Genomic DNA, 20,222 nt, shown 5'->3' on the forward strand with positions numbered 1-20,222 from the left:
CAAAAACTCAGTACAAAAGCAATAACTCTGCTGTGGTATACAGCGGGAAGACGTGCTTCCGCGTAACCTACCGCTGTCTATCACAAAATAAAGTTTCTTWACAGATATCCACACATTATACAATCCAGAYCGAYGGACAAGGAGTTACGGATTATAGATTTGCCTTCAGTAACAGGAAACAAGTACCCCCCCTAAACATTTTTCTCAAGTTATTTTTCGGACTCCGGCATTGCAACCACCTAGGCCGTCCACTCGCGGAAAGCGCAGCTCCTTTATAGGGCTGTGTCTGTGTGTACAGTACTGACCTTGAAGGCGTATTTCCTGCTGATGTGGTCGTCGACAGACAGCATGGAGATGTGGAAGCTGGGCAGCAGGATACTACCCAGGATGCCCTCCTCCTTCTCATCTACAGGACAGAGGACGAGAAGAATCGTCATATATGGTTTATAATGTCGATACAGACTTTGGAATAGTGCATTACGGTCCATCTGGTGAAGGAAAGTCGGGAGAGATCCGAGGAGGGGGAACTATCAGCATTCTAACAGGACAGTGGACACTGGATGTACCGGAAACATAAAAGGTGCCTGCGAAGTTCTGACGCATTATCTTCGGTCTGGGTGTGTTTCCCRTCTCAGATAGGACCATTTAGTCTGGAGTTTATCAGAGCATGGCAGGGAGGGTTGAGCATGGCGGGATGTTCACTTTCTTTCTTTACTAAGAACCCCCAAATCCCGGGCTTACAGCATGTTACACAGTAGGGTACCCAAACCAGACAGAACAACAAAACCGTTTCTCCTTGGGCCGCTTTGCCAAACAGCTATCATTTCACAGTCAAATTGAATCCTAACAGTGCAACTTGGTAAACAAACACACTAACTGGGGTGTGATAGCATAGCACCAAAGACAGACAAGGAAACAATGATGGAATCAATCCCTCTGCTTCTCAGAGTGTTACGTAAAGCTGGGTTGTATAATGCCTACACAGTGTTGTAACACGCCATCTGTAGAGTGCAGCATGACTGCAGCAAAACCAACAGAGCCCAAACTCAGCTTCAGGGTTTACTTTAAACGGGCAAGTACAGCGGAATTCCCTGCAGCACTCCATCCCTGCGTCTGCCCCGCTCTCTCTCTACTGCTGCATTATTAACTGAGAGGAGAGGGAGAGAGATCGAGAAGACGAAATGAGAACACAGCACCTCCTTCTGAAAGCAGCACCTCTACCCACATGTACATACTGTATTACCTCAATGACATACCTCGTACCCCTGCACATTGACTCGGTACCGGTAGTCCTTCTATATAGCCTTGTTATATTTTTATTGTGTTACTATTTCCTTTTTTATTTAGCAAATATGTGTCTTCTTTTTTTAACTGCACTGTTGGGAATGGCCTTGAAAATTAAGCATTGCACTGTCAAGTCTACAACACCTGTTGTATTCGGCACATGTGAACAATAACATTGGATTTKATTTCAAAATGGGGGTTTCACTAGATTCTACAAAGAAGAAGGTGACCTTAACCTTTAAGCTATGTGATGATATGAATTGATTTGATCATTCTGTGGCGACAGAGATCCTGACCAGAGCAGAACCATCAGTCAATCAGACACGGCCATTCATATTCCCCCAACAACCTCTTTCCTTCCTGCCTTAAGATAGACACAATTCCTAGTCAAAACTTTGCCTCTGAAAACTCATTGACAGACAGCACTTAAGTTCAAATGAAGTGAGTGAAGAAGATAAGAGCGCGAGAGAGAGCTAGATGTTGTTATCAGAAAGCATAGCACGTCAACACTCTTTTAAGAACTCTTCTCTCGTCTCTTGGTTTGCCAATAAACAGGAAATTCCCCTCTGGGCATGTCATGAAAGAGCTGGCTGATTGCACTCCGGGACCATTTAATTGAACAATTTATGGAAATTAAACTCTCTGAAACCTGGGAGAATTGTGTTACGTCTGCAGCAAATACGTTTGCCTTTTACCGCTAGCTATGATGCACCTGGTGGATGTCCTATACTCAAACTTTGACAGTGTGTTGCATTTTGAGTGTGTGTGTGTCTCACCTCTGTAGTAAAACAGGCACATGTCAGACAGCACAAACCACCTCTTCTTCCATAGCTTCATGCCCGTGCTGTCCTACAGGGGAACAGAAGATAGGAGAATACAATCAGATACTGAGACAGAGCAAAACATTTGGTAGAAGCGCTTCCTTGCCCTCTGATAAGCTAGGTGAGCCTTTCGACAATAAATGGCAAATTGCTTCCATCTATTCAAGCATTCGCTATCAGATCTAGTGGATAGAGCGGTGTTCCTCAATCCTGGTCCTGGATACCTATAGGCTGCGCTTGTTTTTCATCTAGACCTACCTTGATTTGCTGAATCAAACGCTTAAGTAGAGCTAGGCTAGAACCAAATCCTGCACACCCTGCTGTCACTCCAGCTCGGCGTGGCCAACTCTGTCACGGAGTTCAGGACGCAATGAACACACTCCCTCTGATCCCAGACAGTTTCATTAACCACAGCTATCTCCTCCCACTGAAGCAAATTGGCCCTATTTAATTAATATTTTTAATAACTACCAGGCAAGTTTCCCATTTCTGTTTTTATAGCTGTGTGTGTGTGTGTGCTTGAGTCTCTAGATAATAAGCTCCAGTCTTCTCTAACAATAATGGCTTCTCTTCTCACGATGCCTTTCCTTTTTGATTCATAACACAAATAATCTAAGACTGTTTGCTTGTTTTTCTTGTTTTCGTGTTCAGCTTCTTCTGATGCACGAGTAGGAGTACAAAGCCTTGCCGTCATCAAGAAAATATGTCCCCTTTAAGAGAACACTTTGGTTGTCAGGTTTGAGAAGGAGAAAAGGCAAGTCTTTCGAGAGAGAATCAATGCAGCTTTGAAAGGGTAATTCAGCATGGTAGAGAGGGAAGCATATAGGAGGAAGGTTATTGACAACAGCTCAACTCTTGTTGGAAACTGAGTGATGCTAATGTTGATCGTTGTCAGGGAGTGAGTGAGTGTGGGTGTGTTTGTGTGTTGTGTGTGCTAGGGGGTCGAGACACATTGACAAATTGACCCACAGCCAGAGCTTGGTGAGGGAGAGGAAATGCTCACGTTGCATTGTACAGGTTGAAAGATAATGAGCAAAATAGCTCAGCCACCACAAGGTTGGCCGAGCAAGTCTGTAAAGTGACCTGATTAATTGAGACAGAGAGAAAGAGAGAAAGTTACATCTAATCAAGGATGGTTGTCACTTTGCTTGAGGGACCAGGCCACCGTATCAGTACTAACTAAAACAAAAGACTAAGGCTATGTAAATGAGAATGACAAAATGATGCATCAACATTTAGACTGAATACAAAGTGATAACAGATAAGAGATGAGGTCCCCCCCCCCCCCCCAACCAATCTGATTTAATCCACTGTCTGGGAATAAAGATTCAAAGTTAATGCATCTCTTTCTGAATATGAATAAGGATGTCCCCTGTTAAATCGATAACTGGAATAACCCAACAGACATGTGGTGTGTGTGTGTGTGTGTGTGAGTCGGATGTTACAACATTTAACCTCTACTAAGGCAAGTAGTGAAGGGGTTAAGGTTCCCAAAGACCCCTCCCCATTATTTGATTAAGGGGACCTTAAGATTCATATGTTTTGCTGGGCCTTATAATGAGATACTGTTGCTATGTGTCTAAAAACTCTGCCACTATTACGTTGAACAAGCCATCTATATTAGTCTTTGTGGTTAAGACCCTTGGTTGTTTGTTGAGAGTGTGCTTGCAGGCTAGGTCCTGAGTCAAGACCGAAAGCTAGATAAAGAGAAGTAACCACTGTCTGGTTTTGACATTTTGATCTGTGTGACAGTGGACAATTGCTAATAAATTCAGAAAAGCTACTGTACTAGGTTACCTCAGCTTATTTGTTACACCACATACATTGACGTAGGTGAATCTACCACCAGGGAGAGATCACATGTATAAAATCAGTCTGTGCCCGTAGGTGGGGTGAGAACTTACTCTGAAACATACAACGGTTTTCCATTGTCAACTTCTGTCTGCAAATTGCATTAATAAAGGGTTTGATTGATTTACTTCAAAGAAGATATTGTCGCCGTGATTGCTGAGTTTCACCAAATAAGCCAATTTGATCGTGCAAGGAACAGGAAACCTACCCCCGCCGACTGTCAAGTCTAAGAACTAATATCTTAATTTACAATGACGGCTACACACGCAGCACCAAGAACGACGCTGGGCCATTGTGCGCCCCCCTACTGGGACTCCGGCAAATCCTCTGGCCGGTTTGTGATAAGCCTGGGATAAACCCCTATGACATTGTCAAGTTCCCTTTGAGTTTGTGTGAGTTGTGTGTGGTGTGGGTGTGGTGCTGGTGGTGTGTGTGTGTCGTGTCTGGTGTGTGGTGTGTGAGTGGGTGTGTGTGTGTGTGTGTGTGTGTGTTTTGTGTGTGTGTGTGTGGGTGTTTAACAGTGCCTTCCGAAAAGTATTCAGACTCCTTGACTTTTTCCACTTTGTTACATTACAGCCTTATTCTATAAGGGATTAAATAAATAAAAATCCTCAGCAATCTACACACAATAACCCATAATGACAAAACGAGAAAAAAAAAAAACGAAAAACCTTATTCACATAAGTAGACACTCTAAATTGAGCTCAGGTAGACCCTGTTTCCATTGATCATCTTGAGCTGTTTCTACAACTTGATTGGAGTCCACCTGTGGTGAATTCAATTGATTGGAAATGATTGGGAAAGGCACGCACCTCTCTATATAAGGTCCCACAGTTGACAGTGCATGTCAGAGCAAAAACCAAGCCATGAGGTCGAAGGAAATGTCCGTAGAGCTCCGAGACAGGATTGTGTAGAGGCACAGATCTGGGGAAGGGAATGAAAACATGGAAGCTTGGCCAAACTGATCAATCGGGGGAGAAGGGCCTTGGTCAGGTAGGTGACCAAGAACCCGATGGTCATTCACAGAGCTCCAGAGTTCCTCTGTGGAGATGGGAGAACCTTCCAGAAGGACATGCATCTCTGCAGCACTCCACCAATCAGGCCTTTATGGTAGAGGGGCTAGACAGAAGCCACTCCTCAGTAAAAGGCACATGACAGCCCGCATGGAGTTTGCCAAAAGGCACCTAAAGAYTCTCAGACCATGACAAACAATATTCTCTGGCCTGATGAAACCAAGATTGAACTCTTTGGCCTGAATGCCAAGCTTCACGTATGGAAGAAACCTGGCACTATCCCTACGGTGAAGCATGATGGTGGCAGCATCATGCTGTGGGAATGTTTTTCAGCAGCAGGGACTGGGAGACTAGTCAGGATCGAGGCAAAGATGAACGGAGCAAAGTACAGAGAGATCCTTGATGAAAACCTGCTCCAGAGCGCCCAGGACCTCAGACTGGGGCAAAGGTTCCCCTTCCAACAGGACAATGACCCTAAGCACACAGCCAAGACACTGCAGGAGTGGCTTTGGGACAAGTCTCTGAATGTCCTATAGTGGCCCAACCAGAGCGTGGACTTGAACCCAGTCGAACATCTCTGGAGAGATCAGAAAATAGCTGTGCAGCAACGCTCCCCATCCAACTGGACAGAGCTTGAGAGGATCTGCAGAGAAGACACCCAAATACAGGTGTGCCAAGCTTGTAGCGTCATACCCAAGATGACTCGATGCTGTAATCACTGCCAAAGGTGCTTCGACAAAGTACTGAGTAAATGGTCTGAATACTTATGTAAATGTGATATTTCTGTTTTTTGTCTAAACTTGTTTTTGCTTTGTCATTATGGGGTATTGTGTGTAATTTGATGAGGAAAAATAATTGTATCAGTTTTAGAATTGATTGTATGTCTGTGTGCAGGTGGCTATCCCCTCAAAGCCCTGTCACACAGACTCTCTCCTCAACCCACTGATGAAGGCTGTGTAGGCTGCACACTTCCAACACCCACTCATCATCATACATACTGCAATCAGCCATTTGATTTGCTCAGGTTCTGCAATTCTCTGGACTATTTTGAGAGTAAATTGCAATGAAGAAGTCATTTAGTCAAGTTCTTCTATTCTGGGAACTACAAATGATGTACAAACTTTCCAATACCTGTTTGTAAAGCCAGTTGCTCTTGACCGCCGGGGCATTGGGGTTCCTCTTAATAGAGTTGGACCTCTTGCCAAAGTTGTGGACCTTTTTGTAAGACCTTGAAGGCTGAAAATGTAAATGGCCAAATTGTCAGTTTACTGTATATAAAAACATTTATATACAGCGCCGTGAAAAAGTATTGGCCCCCTTTCTGATTTTCTTTATTTTTGTATATTTTTGATACTGAATGTTATCCGATCTTTAACCAAAACCTAATATTAGATAAAGGGAAGCAGAGTTTACAAATAACAAAACAATTGTATTTATTTCATAAAAAGTTATGCAATTGGAAGCGTTTGGTTGGAGTCATTGCATCTAAAGGTGGCACAACCAGTTACTGAGTGTAAGGGGGCAATTACTTTTTCACACAGGGGCATTGGGTGTTGCATAACTTTGTTAATTAAATAAATAAAATAAATACACTTTTTGGGGGTTATTTGTAAACTCAGGTGCCCTTTGTCTAATATTAGGTTTTAGTTGAAGATCCGATAAGTATATATTTTTTTTGCAAAAACAGAAAATCAGAAAGGTGGCAAATACTTTTTCATGGCACTGTATATATACACTGAACAAAAATATAAACACAACATGTAAAGTGTTGGTCCCATGTTTTATGAGCTGAAATAAAAGATCCCAGAAATGTTCCATTCGCACAAAAATATTATTTCTCTCAAATGATGTGCACTAATTTGTTTACATCCCTGTTAGTGAGCATTTCTCCTTTGCCAAGATAATCCATCCACTTGACGGGTGTGGCATATCAAGAAGCTGATTAAACAGCATGATCATTACACAGGTGCACCTTGTGCTGGGGACAATAAAAGGCCACTCTAAAATTTGTAAAGTTTGTCAGACAACACAATGCCACAGATGTCTCAAGTTTTGAGGGAGCGTGCAATTGGCATTATAACTGCTGGAATGTCCACCAGAGCTGTTGCCAGAGAATTTAATGTTCATTTCTCTACCATAAGCCGACTCCAACGTTGTTTTAGAGAATTTGGCAGTACGTCCAACCGGCCTGAACAGCAGACCACGTGTAACCACGCCAGCCCAGGACCTCCACATCCGGCGTCTTAACCTGCAGGACGTCTGAGACCAGCCACCCGGACAGCTGATGAAATTGAAGAGTATTTCTGTCTGTAATAAAGCCCTTTCGTGGAGAAAAACTAATTCTGACTGGCTGGGCCTGACTCCCCATTGGACGTGCCTATGCCCTCCCAGACCCACCCCTGCCCAGTCAGGTGAAATCAAAAGATTAGGGCCTAATGAATTTATTTCAGTTGACTGATTTCCTTATATGAACTGTAACTCAGTAAAATCGTTGAAATTGTTGCATGTTGCGTTTCAATTTTTGTTCAGTATATATACAAATACATTTCTGAAGATGCATAATTAGAGGAGGAGAGTTACAAATTCATTCAAAATATCCTCCTTCATCAGTAAATATAGGTGAAGACCGTTAACATGCATTTTGGCATTGGTGTTAATAAACAAATAAAGTTAAAAAGCAAACAGAAGGAAGAGGTACAGTATCCACCTCATTAAACTACCCCATTCTACAAGACCATCTTTACTGAGAGAGGGAGAGCGAGAGAGAGATAGATACAGAGAGAGACAAAGGCGAATATATTGATAAAAGTCACCTTGTCCGAGAGAGATTTACACGATTATCAAACCGTCGCGCCAGGGTAAGCCTACACAAAACACAGCCCTTATTTTAAGTGCGTCTAAAATCCCAGATGGGAAAAATGAATGGTGGAAAAATGACTGGAACCATTTGACCGCTAGATTTTATGGGTATTATGACACCTCCACCGTGGAGCTCTATGGTAGCTCATCAATAATTAAAGCTCATTAATAAATACATGCCACCAAGCTATACCTTTGGTCAGTGTAAGCAGAAGTAAAACATCATTAATTCATGAAAGCATGCTTTTCATTTGATCAAAGCGTGCATATTTATTCACCAGTCTATTAAGCATTTATAAACGGACACGCTGTGACAGGGCTGGGATAATCCAGCATATATTATCTCATGTAGAGTCTCTGTTCTGATACTCTCTGTGGACTAATACAGCTCTCACAACATTGAACTAATGGAGAAAATGGGAGAGATCACTGACCCCACAAGACACCTCTCAACATCCCAGAATTGGGACCTCTATCTCCCCTCTCACAGGCCCCTATTAGCCAAGTCACTCTTGATACAGTACATTAATCCAACCCGGTCCTTGTACATGCACCAGAATTGCATGACATCCATTACCAGTGGCAACCATGTGCTCTTTAGGAACCACCAACTTCTAATCCTCTCAGATCTATACTAGTGCTTAGGGCATGGGTCTAGTGGTCTATTAGGGGTAGGGTGTACATGCCGACGTGGTGCTCTTACCCGGGTGGCAGGGCTGCTGCCAGGGTAGGTGCTGTAGTCTGACCCTCCTGTGTAGTTAGACGCCTCGCTCATGGTGCTCATCGGGCGCTCCTTCTTCACCCGGTCGCTCTCCTCTGATGGAGCCTGCTCTGGAGCCTTAGGCCTGGGTGTGGGAGGAGAGAGAGAGAGAGACAGAGAAATGCAGGAGGACATGAGAAAAGCGACTAGAAGACTACACAAATGAGGCTGGGACTCAACTTCTGTGGGATTAATGGGCGGGTTAAGAGGCGACACGGTGCAGTTGTGTGTATGACACTGATTGCTCTGCGAATGAGCTGCCTAATGGCCAAACCTGTCTAGCTCTATCGGTTCGCCAGTTTAAACTCCAACCCCAATGAGAGCCTGTCTCTGTTAGAGCCAAACCCTGCCATTAGAGAGAGAGAGAGAGACAGAGAGAGAGACAGAGACACAGAGAGAGAGAGAGACACAGAGAGAGAGAGAGACAGAGAGAGAGACAGAGACACAGAGAGAGAGAGAGACAGAGAGAGACAGAGAGAGACACAGAGAGAGAGACAGAGAGAGACACAGAGAGAGAGACAGAGAGAGACAGAGAGAGACAGAGACAGAGAGACAGAGACACAGAGAGACAGAGACACAGAGAGAGATAGAGAAGGCAAAAAGAGGCAGGCCCCATAAATCAAACCAATTACTCATTCTGTCTCACATCTGATATATTCCTCCAAGTCAGACCACTTTAAATCGCCTGACAACTTTGCCTGACAAACTAAATGTGCATGTCCCAGTCCAGTGGAAGGCCAATACCAAATGCAGGAAAGTTCAAGGTCCCCCAGGATAAACTACCCAGCACCATAAAAGATTGTAATGCTTATAACAACAGTAACAAAAAATAAGCTAAGCTCGCCTATAAATCTTCCTATTTGCAGAGTTGATACATCTAGAGTTGTATTCAGATCAGTATTGTCTCTGAGCAGTGGCCTGTATTCTGTGATATCTGGAGCGTGGAGGGGGGTAGAGAGAATATCTGTATCGGTCTGTCTGGGAGATAATAATAGCTGGGTTTAAGGTCCCCACCTCACAGGAACAAACACCTTGAACACGAGGGTACACTGCTGATTTCAGCTCTGGCAACAGATAAGGTATGACAATCCACTCTACCGTCTTCTCCCCTCTCCGGCCAGCTATCATTCCCTGAAGCTTGACAAATATTATCCTACATTTTCGCTTACCCCATTCCTCTCCTCTACTGTAATCGTCACCTCTACTCTCCAACCCGCCATATAAACAGGTCAGCCTGTATGTCCGTCAGAGTCTGTGACATGTTTGGACCATGTGTATGACGCTTGCATGCAGGGACGTTGCAGGACTGGTCAGACAGGACAGGAGGTTATAACAGGATTGTTATGACAGGTATGTGAATGTGACTTAGACATGTGAATGTAGGGGCAAGGTTACTTCACAGATACACATCAGTTCAGCTTGGTGTTCAAAAACACAAAGGCCAGGCCACAAATAGGATCGCAACGGCTGCTGTTCACTGACACACAACGACACATACATTCTTAACAGTACACGGAGCGTACAAAACATTAGGAACACCTTCCTAATACTGCACCCCCTTTGCCCTCAGAACAGCCTCAATTCGTCGGGGCATGGACTGTACAAGGTGTCGACCGCATTCCACAGGGATGACTCCAATGCTTCGCACAGCTGTGTCAAGTTGGCTGGATGTCCGTTGGTTGGTGGACCATTCTTGATACACACGGGAAACAGCAGCGCTGCAGTTCTTGACACCCTCAAACCGGTGCGCCTGGCACCTACTACCATATCCCATTCAAAGGCACTTAAATATTTTTTCTTGCCCATTCACCCTCTGAATGGTACACATACACAATACAAGCCTAAATTGTCTCAAGGCTTATAAATCCTTCTTTTAACCTGTCTCCTCCCCTACTCAGTCTATGTTATGGAAAGAGCAGGTGTTCCTAATGGTTTGCAGGTGTTCCTAATGGTTTGTACACTCAGTATATATATCAACATTAAAAACCTATTTATAGTGAATTGCTAGACAGATATTTTTACGTTGTTATCTTCAAAGTGGATAATTGTCTTCACAGCCCATTTGACTGGATTAATCTCCATTGTGGCTTTACATTCCTTTATACAACGCATGCCCGGGGTATTCCCTAAATGCTTGTCAAATTATGTTTCTGTGGGCTGGTGAACCGCGCGTGACCTTCCCAAGCCACGCGGATTATCACGAGTTAATTCAAGCATCTGTGAGAGAAGGAGGGATATTAACAGATATTAAAATGGCACTCTTCTTAGCTGAACCTGGAAAGTCTCCAACTTCAACGCTTGTCTCCAGTCAAGGCTTTCCAGCATTAATGTGTGTGTGCGCATTTCCAAGTGCGTCAGAGGCAGGCTCAGTGAATAGGTCTGTGAATTGCGGGGCAATTGACTCCTGTATGAGTGGATGACATCAGTCCTGATGACAACATCATAAGAACTGAAGAGGGACTCATACAAATCATGCTTAGATCATACAGTCTTTCAATAGGCAATCACTTTCTTTGTCACTTTTCGCTCTCTCGTTTTCCTTTTCTATGGATCTCTTTGTTCCTCTCTCGCCTTAATGATGCTTCTCTATCTCCCCCAGGTCTTTATCTCTCTGCCATCTGTATGGCTCCACCTTCCCCTCCTTCTCCCTCCCACACCCTCTCTCTCTGTTACCTCTGCTAGTAGAAATCCCTAGCAGTAAACCGGAGTAGGACCTCTCTGAGAAGCGCTGTCGACCCACACAGCCAGGCTCCCAGATCATACAGCCTCTGCATCATGATCAATGGCCCCTGTGTGTGTTAGTGTGTCAGCAGGGAGGATAAGAGAGGAAAATGAAGATAAAGGTTACAGAACATGCCTTAGAAGTTAAGCATTTCTTAAAGCTGCATTGTAGTTTGTTACTGTCCGAAAGACCTGGGTTCAAATAGTATTGGTTTTCTTTCCAATACTAGTTTCTGTCTGGAGAATCAAATGGACAGAGTTTTGCATCTCCGTGACAATTCCATTGCGCCAAGCAAGCTCAATCAATGATTAAGTATTTGAATGAAAACAAATACTATTTGAACCCATGTCTGCTGTCTGTCTATGCAGGGTCTGTTTAGCTAAATAAGTAGTGACTGTGTGTCAGTCTGAACACTGAGACTATCATTATCAGAGAGGTAAATGGTAGACCCCGCTGCGAGGAACAATGATATAATGTGACTCAGGCTTGGAGACAGAATGTATTTTACCTGTTGCGATCACACACACACACACACGCAATAGTCGTTTCATGATGAGAGCTAAGCTTGATTTATTTCTATTAAATATACTTAAAGACAAATCGGAAGGCACAAATAAATCTTGCACATCTTAGCATTAGCAACGCATAGCAGGATTTCAGGCAATCCAACACACGGCACACGCAGCATACGGTTAGTAGTTGGACTGACTTAATGAGACAGCGATAAAGGCAGGACTTCCAGAGAGATGAATTAGCTGGGGTTCTCCACAGAAAGACAGATGAAGAGGCTTACGCTTAATAGCAAAGTAGAGCAAAGCATCCATCCAGCCCATAGCTATGTATACTATATTACCTGTTTGATACAGGGTCTGTAACCGGGTGTGTAACCGGGTTGACTGTAACAGGGTTGACTGTGACAGGGTTGACTGTGACAGGGTTGACAGTACCAGGATCTGTTACAGGGTGGACAAGCTTTGCAGAAGTCACGCTAGAAAACAAAAAGGGAAGGAAACAAAATGAACTGAATTAAAGAATAATATCAAACAATATAACCTGAAAATATCAAACATATGATACACTAATTATATGTAATCGTGACATTTAACAAATAAACATTCACATCAAACTTAAATGAAATTATAATTGTAGTCTTCAGGGATGTGTTCAGGCCACACACTCTCTAGATGCTTTTCACTGAATATCCATCGTGAAGAGAACATTACAATTGCATTAATATATTCCATTTAGCAGACACTTTTATCCAAAGCTTAGTCATGTGTACGGGTGGTCCCGGTAATTGAACCCACTATCCTGGTGTTGCAAGCACCGTGCTCTACCAACTGAGCTACAGAGGACCATTGCGGTTTATATTACATAAGCCCATTACCTAGCGCTAATTGACTGTTCCCCTCTAGGCTACTGGCAGCTCTGTACTGTAATTAAGGGATGGGTTTGTTGGGAGGACAGTCCCTTCTCCTTGCCTACTTCCTACTCTCTACCACCAGTCTCTCTCTCCCTGTGCCATATGAAGGCTGCCCCCTGCATAGCCCCTAGCTTTAGGGCTTCTTCCCTTGCTTGCTCACAATTGGATGCCACGCAGCGTTCAAATATATCATCATAATATGGTAATTTTGCAGATGCTTTTATCCAAAGCCACTTACAGTTAACACATACTGAACGTGGCCCATGTGGTTATCACATCTAGTATTCAGGAGAATTGCACATCAGAAAGCTGACTCCCACCTAAAACGAAATACAGTGATCTTTTCTCATCTCGTCTTGAAGCAAGACAGGGTTCATATCAACAGCTCTGATGGCAAAACCATCACCAGTTGAATACCAACCCAGGCTGCCATCTTCCTTTAGCATGCAGCTTATGTGCTGTGATATCAATATCAGTTTCCCTCCAGAGTAAAACTAGCTGATTGCTGTCCAGCCCCTTCCTCCCCCTCAAACCTAACTGCAGTTTGGTCTAGCATTAAAATGTGGCAAGGTTCTACATTCTCTGTGAATTGATTCATATATTTTAGAGGGGGAAGATAGAGGAGAAAGAAGAGAGGTGAAGAGAGGATGATTGACAGGGATGGAGCAAGAGAAGAAAGAGGCAAGAGCGAGAAAGGAAAGAGGAAGACGAGACGGAAGAAAGAGAGCGAGGAAGTGGAGAGTGAAAAGAGGAATGTAGAAGAATGTACAGTGCCTTCAGAAAGTATTCATACCCCTTGACTTATTCTATATTTACGTCCTCGTTTAAAAAAAAATCTCACCCATCTACACACAATACTCCTTAATGCTAATTTATTGAAAATGAAATACAGAAATAGCTAATTTACATAAGTATTCACCCCCCGAGTCAATACTTTACAGCTGTGCGTCTTTCTCGGTACGTTTTTAAGTCTCTTTCCACTATTGGATTGTGCAACATTTGTCAATTATTCTTTTCAATATTCTTTAAGCTCTGTCAAATTGGTTTATGATCACAGCTAGACAACCATTTTCAGGTCTTGCCATAGATATTCAAGTAGATTAAAGTCAAAACTGTAACTTGGCCACTCAGGAACATTCGTCGTCTTCTTGGTAGGCAACTCCAGTGTAGATTTGACCCTGYGTTTTAGGTTATTGTCCTGCTGAAAGGTAAATTCATGTCCCAGTGTCTGGTGGAAAGCAGACTGAAATTGGTTTTCCTCTAGGATCTTGCATGTGCTTAGGTCTATTACATGTATTTTTTATTCTGAAAAACTCCCCAGTCCTTAATGATAACAATCATACCCATAACATGATGCAGCCATCACGATGCTTGGAAATATGGAGAGCGGTACTCAGTGATGTGTTTTGCCTCAAACATAACACTTTGTATTCAGATAAAAAAGTGAATTGCTTTGCCACATTTTTGCAGTATTACTTTAGTGCCTTGTTGCCAACAGGACACATGCTTTGGAATAGTTTTATTCTGTACAGGCTTCCTTCTTTTCACTCTGTCATTTAGGTTAGTATTGTGGAGTAACTAGAATGTTGTTGATCCATCCTCAGCTTTCTCCTATCACAGCCATTCAAATCTGCAACTGTTTTAAACTTACCATTGGCATCATGGTGGAATCACTGAGCGGTTTCCTTCCTTTCCAACAACTGAGTTAGGAAGGACACCTGTATCTTTGCAGTGAATGGGTGTATTGATACACCATTCAAGTATAATTAATATCTTCACCATGTTCAACGGGATACTTTTTAAATGTTTACTCATCTACCAATAGGTGCACTTCTTTGCGAGGCATTGGAAACCTCCCTGGTCTTTGTGGTTGAATCTATGTTTGAAATTCACTGCTCGACTGAGGGACCTTACAGATGTGTGGGGTACAGAGATGACCTATTCACTCAAAATCATGTTACACAATATTATTGCACACAGAGTGAGTCCATACAACTTATTATGTGACTTGCACATTTTTACTCCTGAACTTATTTAGGCTTCCCATAACCAAGGGGTTGAATACTTATTGACTCAAGGCATTTCAGCTTTTCATTTGTAAACATCATTTCACTTTGACATTATGAGTTATTGTGTGTAGGCCAGAGACGAAACACCTAAATGTAATCCATTTTAAATTCAGGCAGTAACACAACAAAATGTAGAAAAGTCAAGGGGTGTGAACACTTTCGGAAGACACTGTAAATGTTGCTGTGATGGATGGTGAGAGCAAGGCCTCTCCTTTAGGCCCAGGGCCATTGCAGAGGTGGCGGACATTTTAAATCTAATTCTGAGTKCTGAATAAGTTGTGAAGAAACACATGGCCATTAAAGTTGCAATATGCAGAAATCGTTCCACCCTTTCCTGGTTGCTAAAACTCTAATGGTTCGCCTAATTTCAGTTTATGTGACAAAATAAGTTAGTAAAGTGTAGAGAATCACTGTACCATCTAAACCACTGAAATATATTAGCCATAACCAAAAATATAGTTTCTTGGGTGGCTTGAAGCTGGTGTATAAAACTGAAAGTAAAAGACGCATAAACAAAACTTTAGAACGAGAAGCATAGAAATAGCTCACATGAAACAGATCTACCGCTTCTTAGACTTGCTTTCAAGTGGAATGATAGTTCTATWACTCACCTTTCTATGCGAATTTGGTCAGGTCACCCAAAAAGTGACATATTGCCACTTTAAGACTCCATTCATTCAATCAATCAATCAAATGTATTTAAGAAGCCCTTTTTACATCAGCCAATGTCACAAAGTGCTATACAGAAACCCATCCTAAAACAGCAAGCAATGCAGATGTAGAAGCACGGTAGCTAGGAAAAACTCCCTAGAAAGGCATGAACCTAGGAAGAAACCTAGAGAGGAACCAGGCTATGAGGGGTGGCCAGTCCTCTTCTGGCTGTGCCGGGTGGAGATTATAACAGAACATGGCCAAGATGTTCAAACGTTCATAGATGACCAGCAGGGTCAAATAATAATAATCACAGTGGTTGTACAGGGTGCAGCAGGTCAGCACCTCAGGAGTAAATGTCAGTTGGCTTTTCATAGCCGAGCATTCAGAGTTAGAAACATTAAAGAGTGGAAGACATCAAAGTTGGGGAAATAAATAGGAAACTTGAAAATATTACAATATTAAAAAAATGGCGAAAGGGTATAAACTAATGAGCCAAGAAGTTTTGAATAGTTTCTTTTGTCTGGATATTAGGCACAAACACACACACGACACTAACTGACATTTCTGCACTATAAAGTGGAGCTCAGTGGTTTGTGCCTGAGGTCTAAGGAGATTAAAGCAGAGGTTTATCACACTGTAAATAACTCATTACAGGGTCTGGCTGGACCAGGAGCACTGATCCTATTGAGAAAGAGAGAGAGCGGGAGAGAGGAAGAGAGAGAGAAGAAAGTTTGAGAGAGGGGGGGAGTATGGGGTGTGGGAGGGACAAAGGGAGAGACGAAGCATGAGGAGGAGAGTGAAAGAGGGAGAGAGGAAGGGTGGGGGAATATGGGTGAGTCAGAAAGGCAGAGAGGGACTGTGGGCGACAAGTGGAAAGAGATGGAGAGAGAGGTGGGTTGAAGAAGTGTAAGCTGGTTATCAATGAGGAGAGCTTCCTTCAGAACACCATTAATCCACGTTACACCCGCTATTAGGTCTGTAGGGAAGGTGGAGGTATGTGAGGGAGAGGTGACATTTATCTGAAGTAGATTACTTTTCATCCCCTATTCACTTCTAAAACTTTCCTTTTCAGAGATGTATAGAGATTCTTATAGTAGAGTTTTATAAAAAGGTGTTTTGACGTGTCAATCACCTGGGAGAAAGGTGATAGTGTCGACCAGGATTCAAGGACAGCAGTTCAGTTCAAAGAACGTTAAGCGAACACACTTTAAAAATGCAGTGCTGGTCATAAAGCAGAGGTTGCTCTACTCCATTTATTTGATTCTATATCCAGTATATTATATCACATTTTGTCACCTGCTGCATTAGTCTCACTGTTATTTTACAATTGTTTTACAATTGATCTTGAGTTTAAATTTGCATAGAAACGTTGTGTGTTAGCTTTTCACACCTTTTTATTAAATAAGCACCTTGAAAAGCATTTGCGGTAAGAAAAGTGCCATATAAATGAAGTTTGATTGATTGATAATACAGTCTTCAGACAGACCGAGAGAGACTGAGTGACAAGGCCAGCCAAATTAACATTGCTTTGTTATCCGCCCACGGATAGGCAGACGCTCACTGGATAATCAGGATGTAAAGTTGTGTTCTTCCACTGGGAAGAACGAACACATCACTTGCTTTCTGATGTTTCAAGCATTCTGTTATGTCGTTCTCACAACGTGCAAGGAGTTGAATAACCAACACATTCCGGCAGTCAAGGCTTGGTCAGCCCAAGAACCCTAACGAAGGTGGTGGTGTCAAGTTGGTGTTTGAGATGAAAGAAACATGTTATACAAGTTGAATTTCCTTTATATGACTGATGTAAAACCATGTTTTCCATTTTCGTTCTCGTGATCGGAGGTGACCCTCGTTCACACAAACCTTTTTGTCTGTCACCAACACACCTCAGTCTGTTATATTTGACTTTCTCGCCTCACTTCCAATTAACACACTGAGGAGAATATTTGCATATTACCCTCAGACACCTCAGTGCGGTGCTAATAGAAAGAGCAGACATGGGTTCAAATAGTATTTGAAATAATGTAAAATACCTTAGATGGGCTTGATTGAGCTTGCCTGCCAAAATGGAACCAATGGAATACTCACAAAAGTCCAAACCATTCCCACCTGGCACTCCAGCTAGGCTAAAGCAAACGCTAAAATAAATGGAATTTTAATTCAAGTCTGAGGAGGAGAGTGTGACAGAGGGGATAATTGGGACGGGGTGCAGAGCAGATTGGAGGGGGGCTATCACTCAACGGCACAGCCAGGAAGGAAGGAACAGACTACAAATCTCCAAAACACCTAATGTTCCTTCCAGAAAAATAGGATTCGAACTGAGTCATGACTGCATCTGAGATGGACCATATAATTGCCTAAATTCTTTGTTTTTGAGGTAAAATGAGAAAATGGCTGCCAAGCTTAAGCAATTTCTCCATCTCTCTCTCCGGCTTTCAGTACGTGTCTCTCTCTGTCTCGCAGTACGGGTCCCAGTCACTCTCTCTCTCTGTCTCAGTCACTCTCTCTCTCAGTCAGTCACAGTCTCTGTCTCTCCGGCGCTCTCTCTCTGATCCTCTCCGGGCTCTTCTCTCTCTTCTCTCTGGCGCACTCCTCTCTCTCTCTCCGGCGCACACTCTCTCTCTCTCTCCGGCGCACCTCTCTTCTCTCTCCGGCGCACTCTCTCTCTCTCTCGGCGCACTCTCTCTCTCTCTCCGGCGCACTCTCTCTCTCTCTCTCGCGGCGCACTCTCTCTCTCTTCTCTCCTCCGGCCCACTCTCTCTCAATTCAATTCAATTCAATTCAAGGGGCTTTATTGGCATGGGAAACATGTGTTAACATTGCAAAGCAAGTGAGGTAGATAATATACAAAAGTCAAATAAACATAAAAATGAACAGTAAACATTACACATACAGAAGTTTCAAAACAATAAAGACATTACAAATGTCATATTATATATATGCAGTGTTGTAACAATGTACAAATGGTTAAAGCACACAAGTTAAAATAAATAAACATAAATATGGGTTGTATTTACAATGGTGTTTGTTTGTCACTCTCTCTCTCTCTCCGGCGCACTCTCTCTCTCTCTCTCCGGCGCACTCTCTCTCCTCTCTCCGGCGCACTCTGTCGCTGTCACTCTGTCGCTGTCACTCTGTCGCTGTCACTCTGTCGCTGTCACTCTGTCGTGTCGTCGTGTCACTCTGTCGCTGTCACTCTGTCGCTGTGTCACACGCGCTCTGTCGCTGTGTCACACGCTCTGTGTCGCTGTGTCACACGCGCTCTGTCGCTGTGTCACACGCTCTGTGTCGCTGTGTCAAGCTCTGTGTCGCTGTGTCACACGCTCTGTGTCGCTGTGTCACACGCTCTGTGTCGCTGTGTCACACGCTCTGTGTCGCTGTGTCACACGCTCTGTGTCGCTGTGTCACATCGCTCTGTCTCGCTGTGTCACACGCTCTTTGTCTCACGCACACTCTGTCTCTCAGTCATGCACACTCTGTCTCTCAGCCACGCTCTTTCTCTCTCTCTCCCTCCGACACACTCTCTCTCTCTTTCTCTCTCTCCTCCGACACACTCTCTTTCTTCCTCCGACGCACTCTCTCTCCTCTCTCCCTCCAACCACTCTCTCTCTCTCCTCTCCGACACACTCTCTCTCTCTCTCTCTCTCCCTCCGACACTCTCTCTCTCCTCTCCTCCGACACATCTCTCTCTCTCTCTCTCTCTCTCTCTCTCTCTCTCTGACACACCTCTCTCTCTCTCTCTCCTCCGACACACTCTCTCTCTCTCCCTCCGACAGCACTCTCTCTCTCTCCCGACACACTCTCTGTCCTCCCTTCCCTCCGACACACTCTCTCCCTCCCTCCGACACACTCTCTCTCTCTCCCTCCGACACACTCTCTCTCTCTCCCTCCGACACACTCTCTCTCTCTCCCTCTATATGAGTTACAGAACTTGGGCAGAACTATCATATACTGTTATACTGTACTCTGTACCGACTTCTGCCTACAATTGAATTACTAAAAGGATAATTTTAAGACTTAAACAAAGAGTCTGTGTTTCCTTTCCATTACTAATGTATGCTTGATAATTATATAAACCTGATCATTTGTTGAAGAAATTGACCAACGTCACTCTCTCGCTCGCTCGCTCTCTCCGCTCGCTCGCTCGCTCTCTCCGCTCGCTCGCTCKSTCYSYYCGCTCGCTCGCTCTGTCCGCTCGCTCGCTCTCTCTGTCCGCTCGCTCGCTCTCTCTGAAACACACTCTCTTCGCCGCCACTCTCTCTCTCTCTCTCTCTTCTTCCTCCGACACACTCTCCTCTCTCTCTCCTCTCCGACACACTCTCTCTCTCTCCCTCCGACACACTCTCTCTCTCTCCGACACACTCTCTCCCTCTCCCTCCGACACACTCTCTTCCTCCCCTCCGACACACTCTCTCTCTCTCCCTCCGACACACTCTCTCTCTCTCCCTCCGACACACTCTCTCTCTCTCCCTCTATATGAGTTACAGAACTTGGGCAGAACTATCATATACTGTTATACTTACTCTGTACCGACTTCTGCCTACAATTGAATTACTAAAAGGATAATTTTAAGACTTAAACAAAGAGTCGTGTTTCCTTTCCATTACTAATGTATGCTTGATAATTATATAAACCTGATCATTTGTTGAAGAAATTGACCAACGTCACTCTCTCGCGTTCGCTCGCTCTCTCCTGCGCTCGCTCGCTCGCTTCTTCTCCGCTCGCTCGCTCTCGCTCTGTCCGCTCGCTTCGCCTCGCTACTGTCC

General features: G+C 43.8%; 1 protein-coding gene across 1 annotated transcript in view; it reads right to left on the reverse strand.

Annotated features, from left to right (window-relative positions):
* LOC111951341 (pleckstrin homology domain-containing family A member 5) overlaps nt 1–20,222 on the reverse strand; it is a 175,151-nt gene that overhangs the window by 42,637 nt on the left and 112,292 nt on the right. Inside the window, exons 5-9 of the mRNA XM_070434692.1 lie at nt 12,164–12,298; nt 8,532–8,673; nt 6,101–6,205; nt 2,061–2,133; nt 306–406 (exon numbers count right to left, since the gene is read on the reverse strand). Coding sequence (XP_070290793.1) covers nt 306–406; nt 2,061–2,133; nt 6,101–6,205; nt 8,532–8,673; nt 12,164–12,298 — 556 coding nt within the window. The remainder of the gene's footprint in view (nt 1–305; nt 407–2,060; nt 2,134–6,100; nt 6,206–8,531; nt 8,674–12,163; nt 12,299–20,222) is intronic.

The sequence above is a fragment of the Salvelinus sp. IW2-2015 genome, linkage group LG24 (genome assembly GCF_002910315.2).
Source record: "Salvelinus sp. IW2-2015 linkage group LG24, ASM291031v2, whole genome shotgun sequence".
NCBI classification, from domain to species: Eukaryota; Metazoa; Chordata; class Actinopteri; order Salmoniformes; family Salmonidae; genus Salvelinus; species Salvelinus sp. IW2-2015.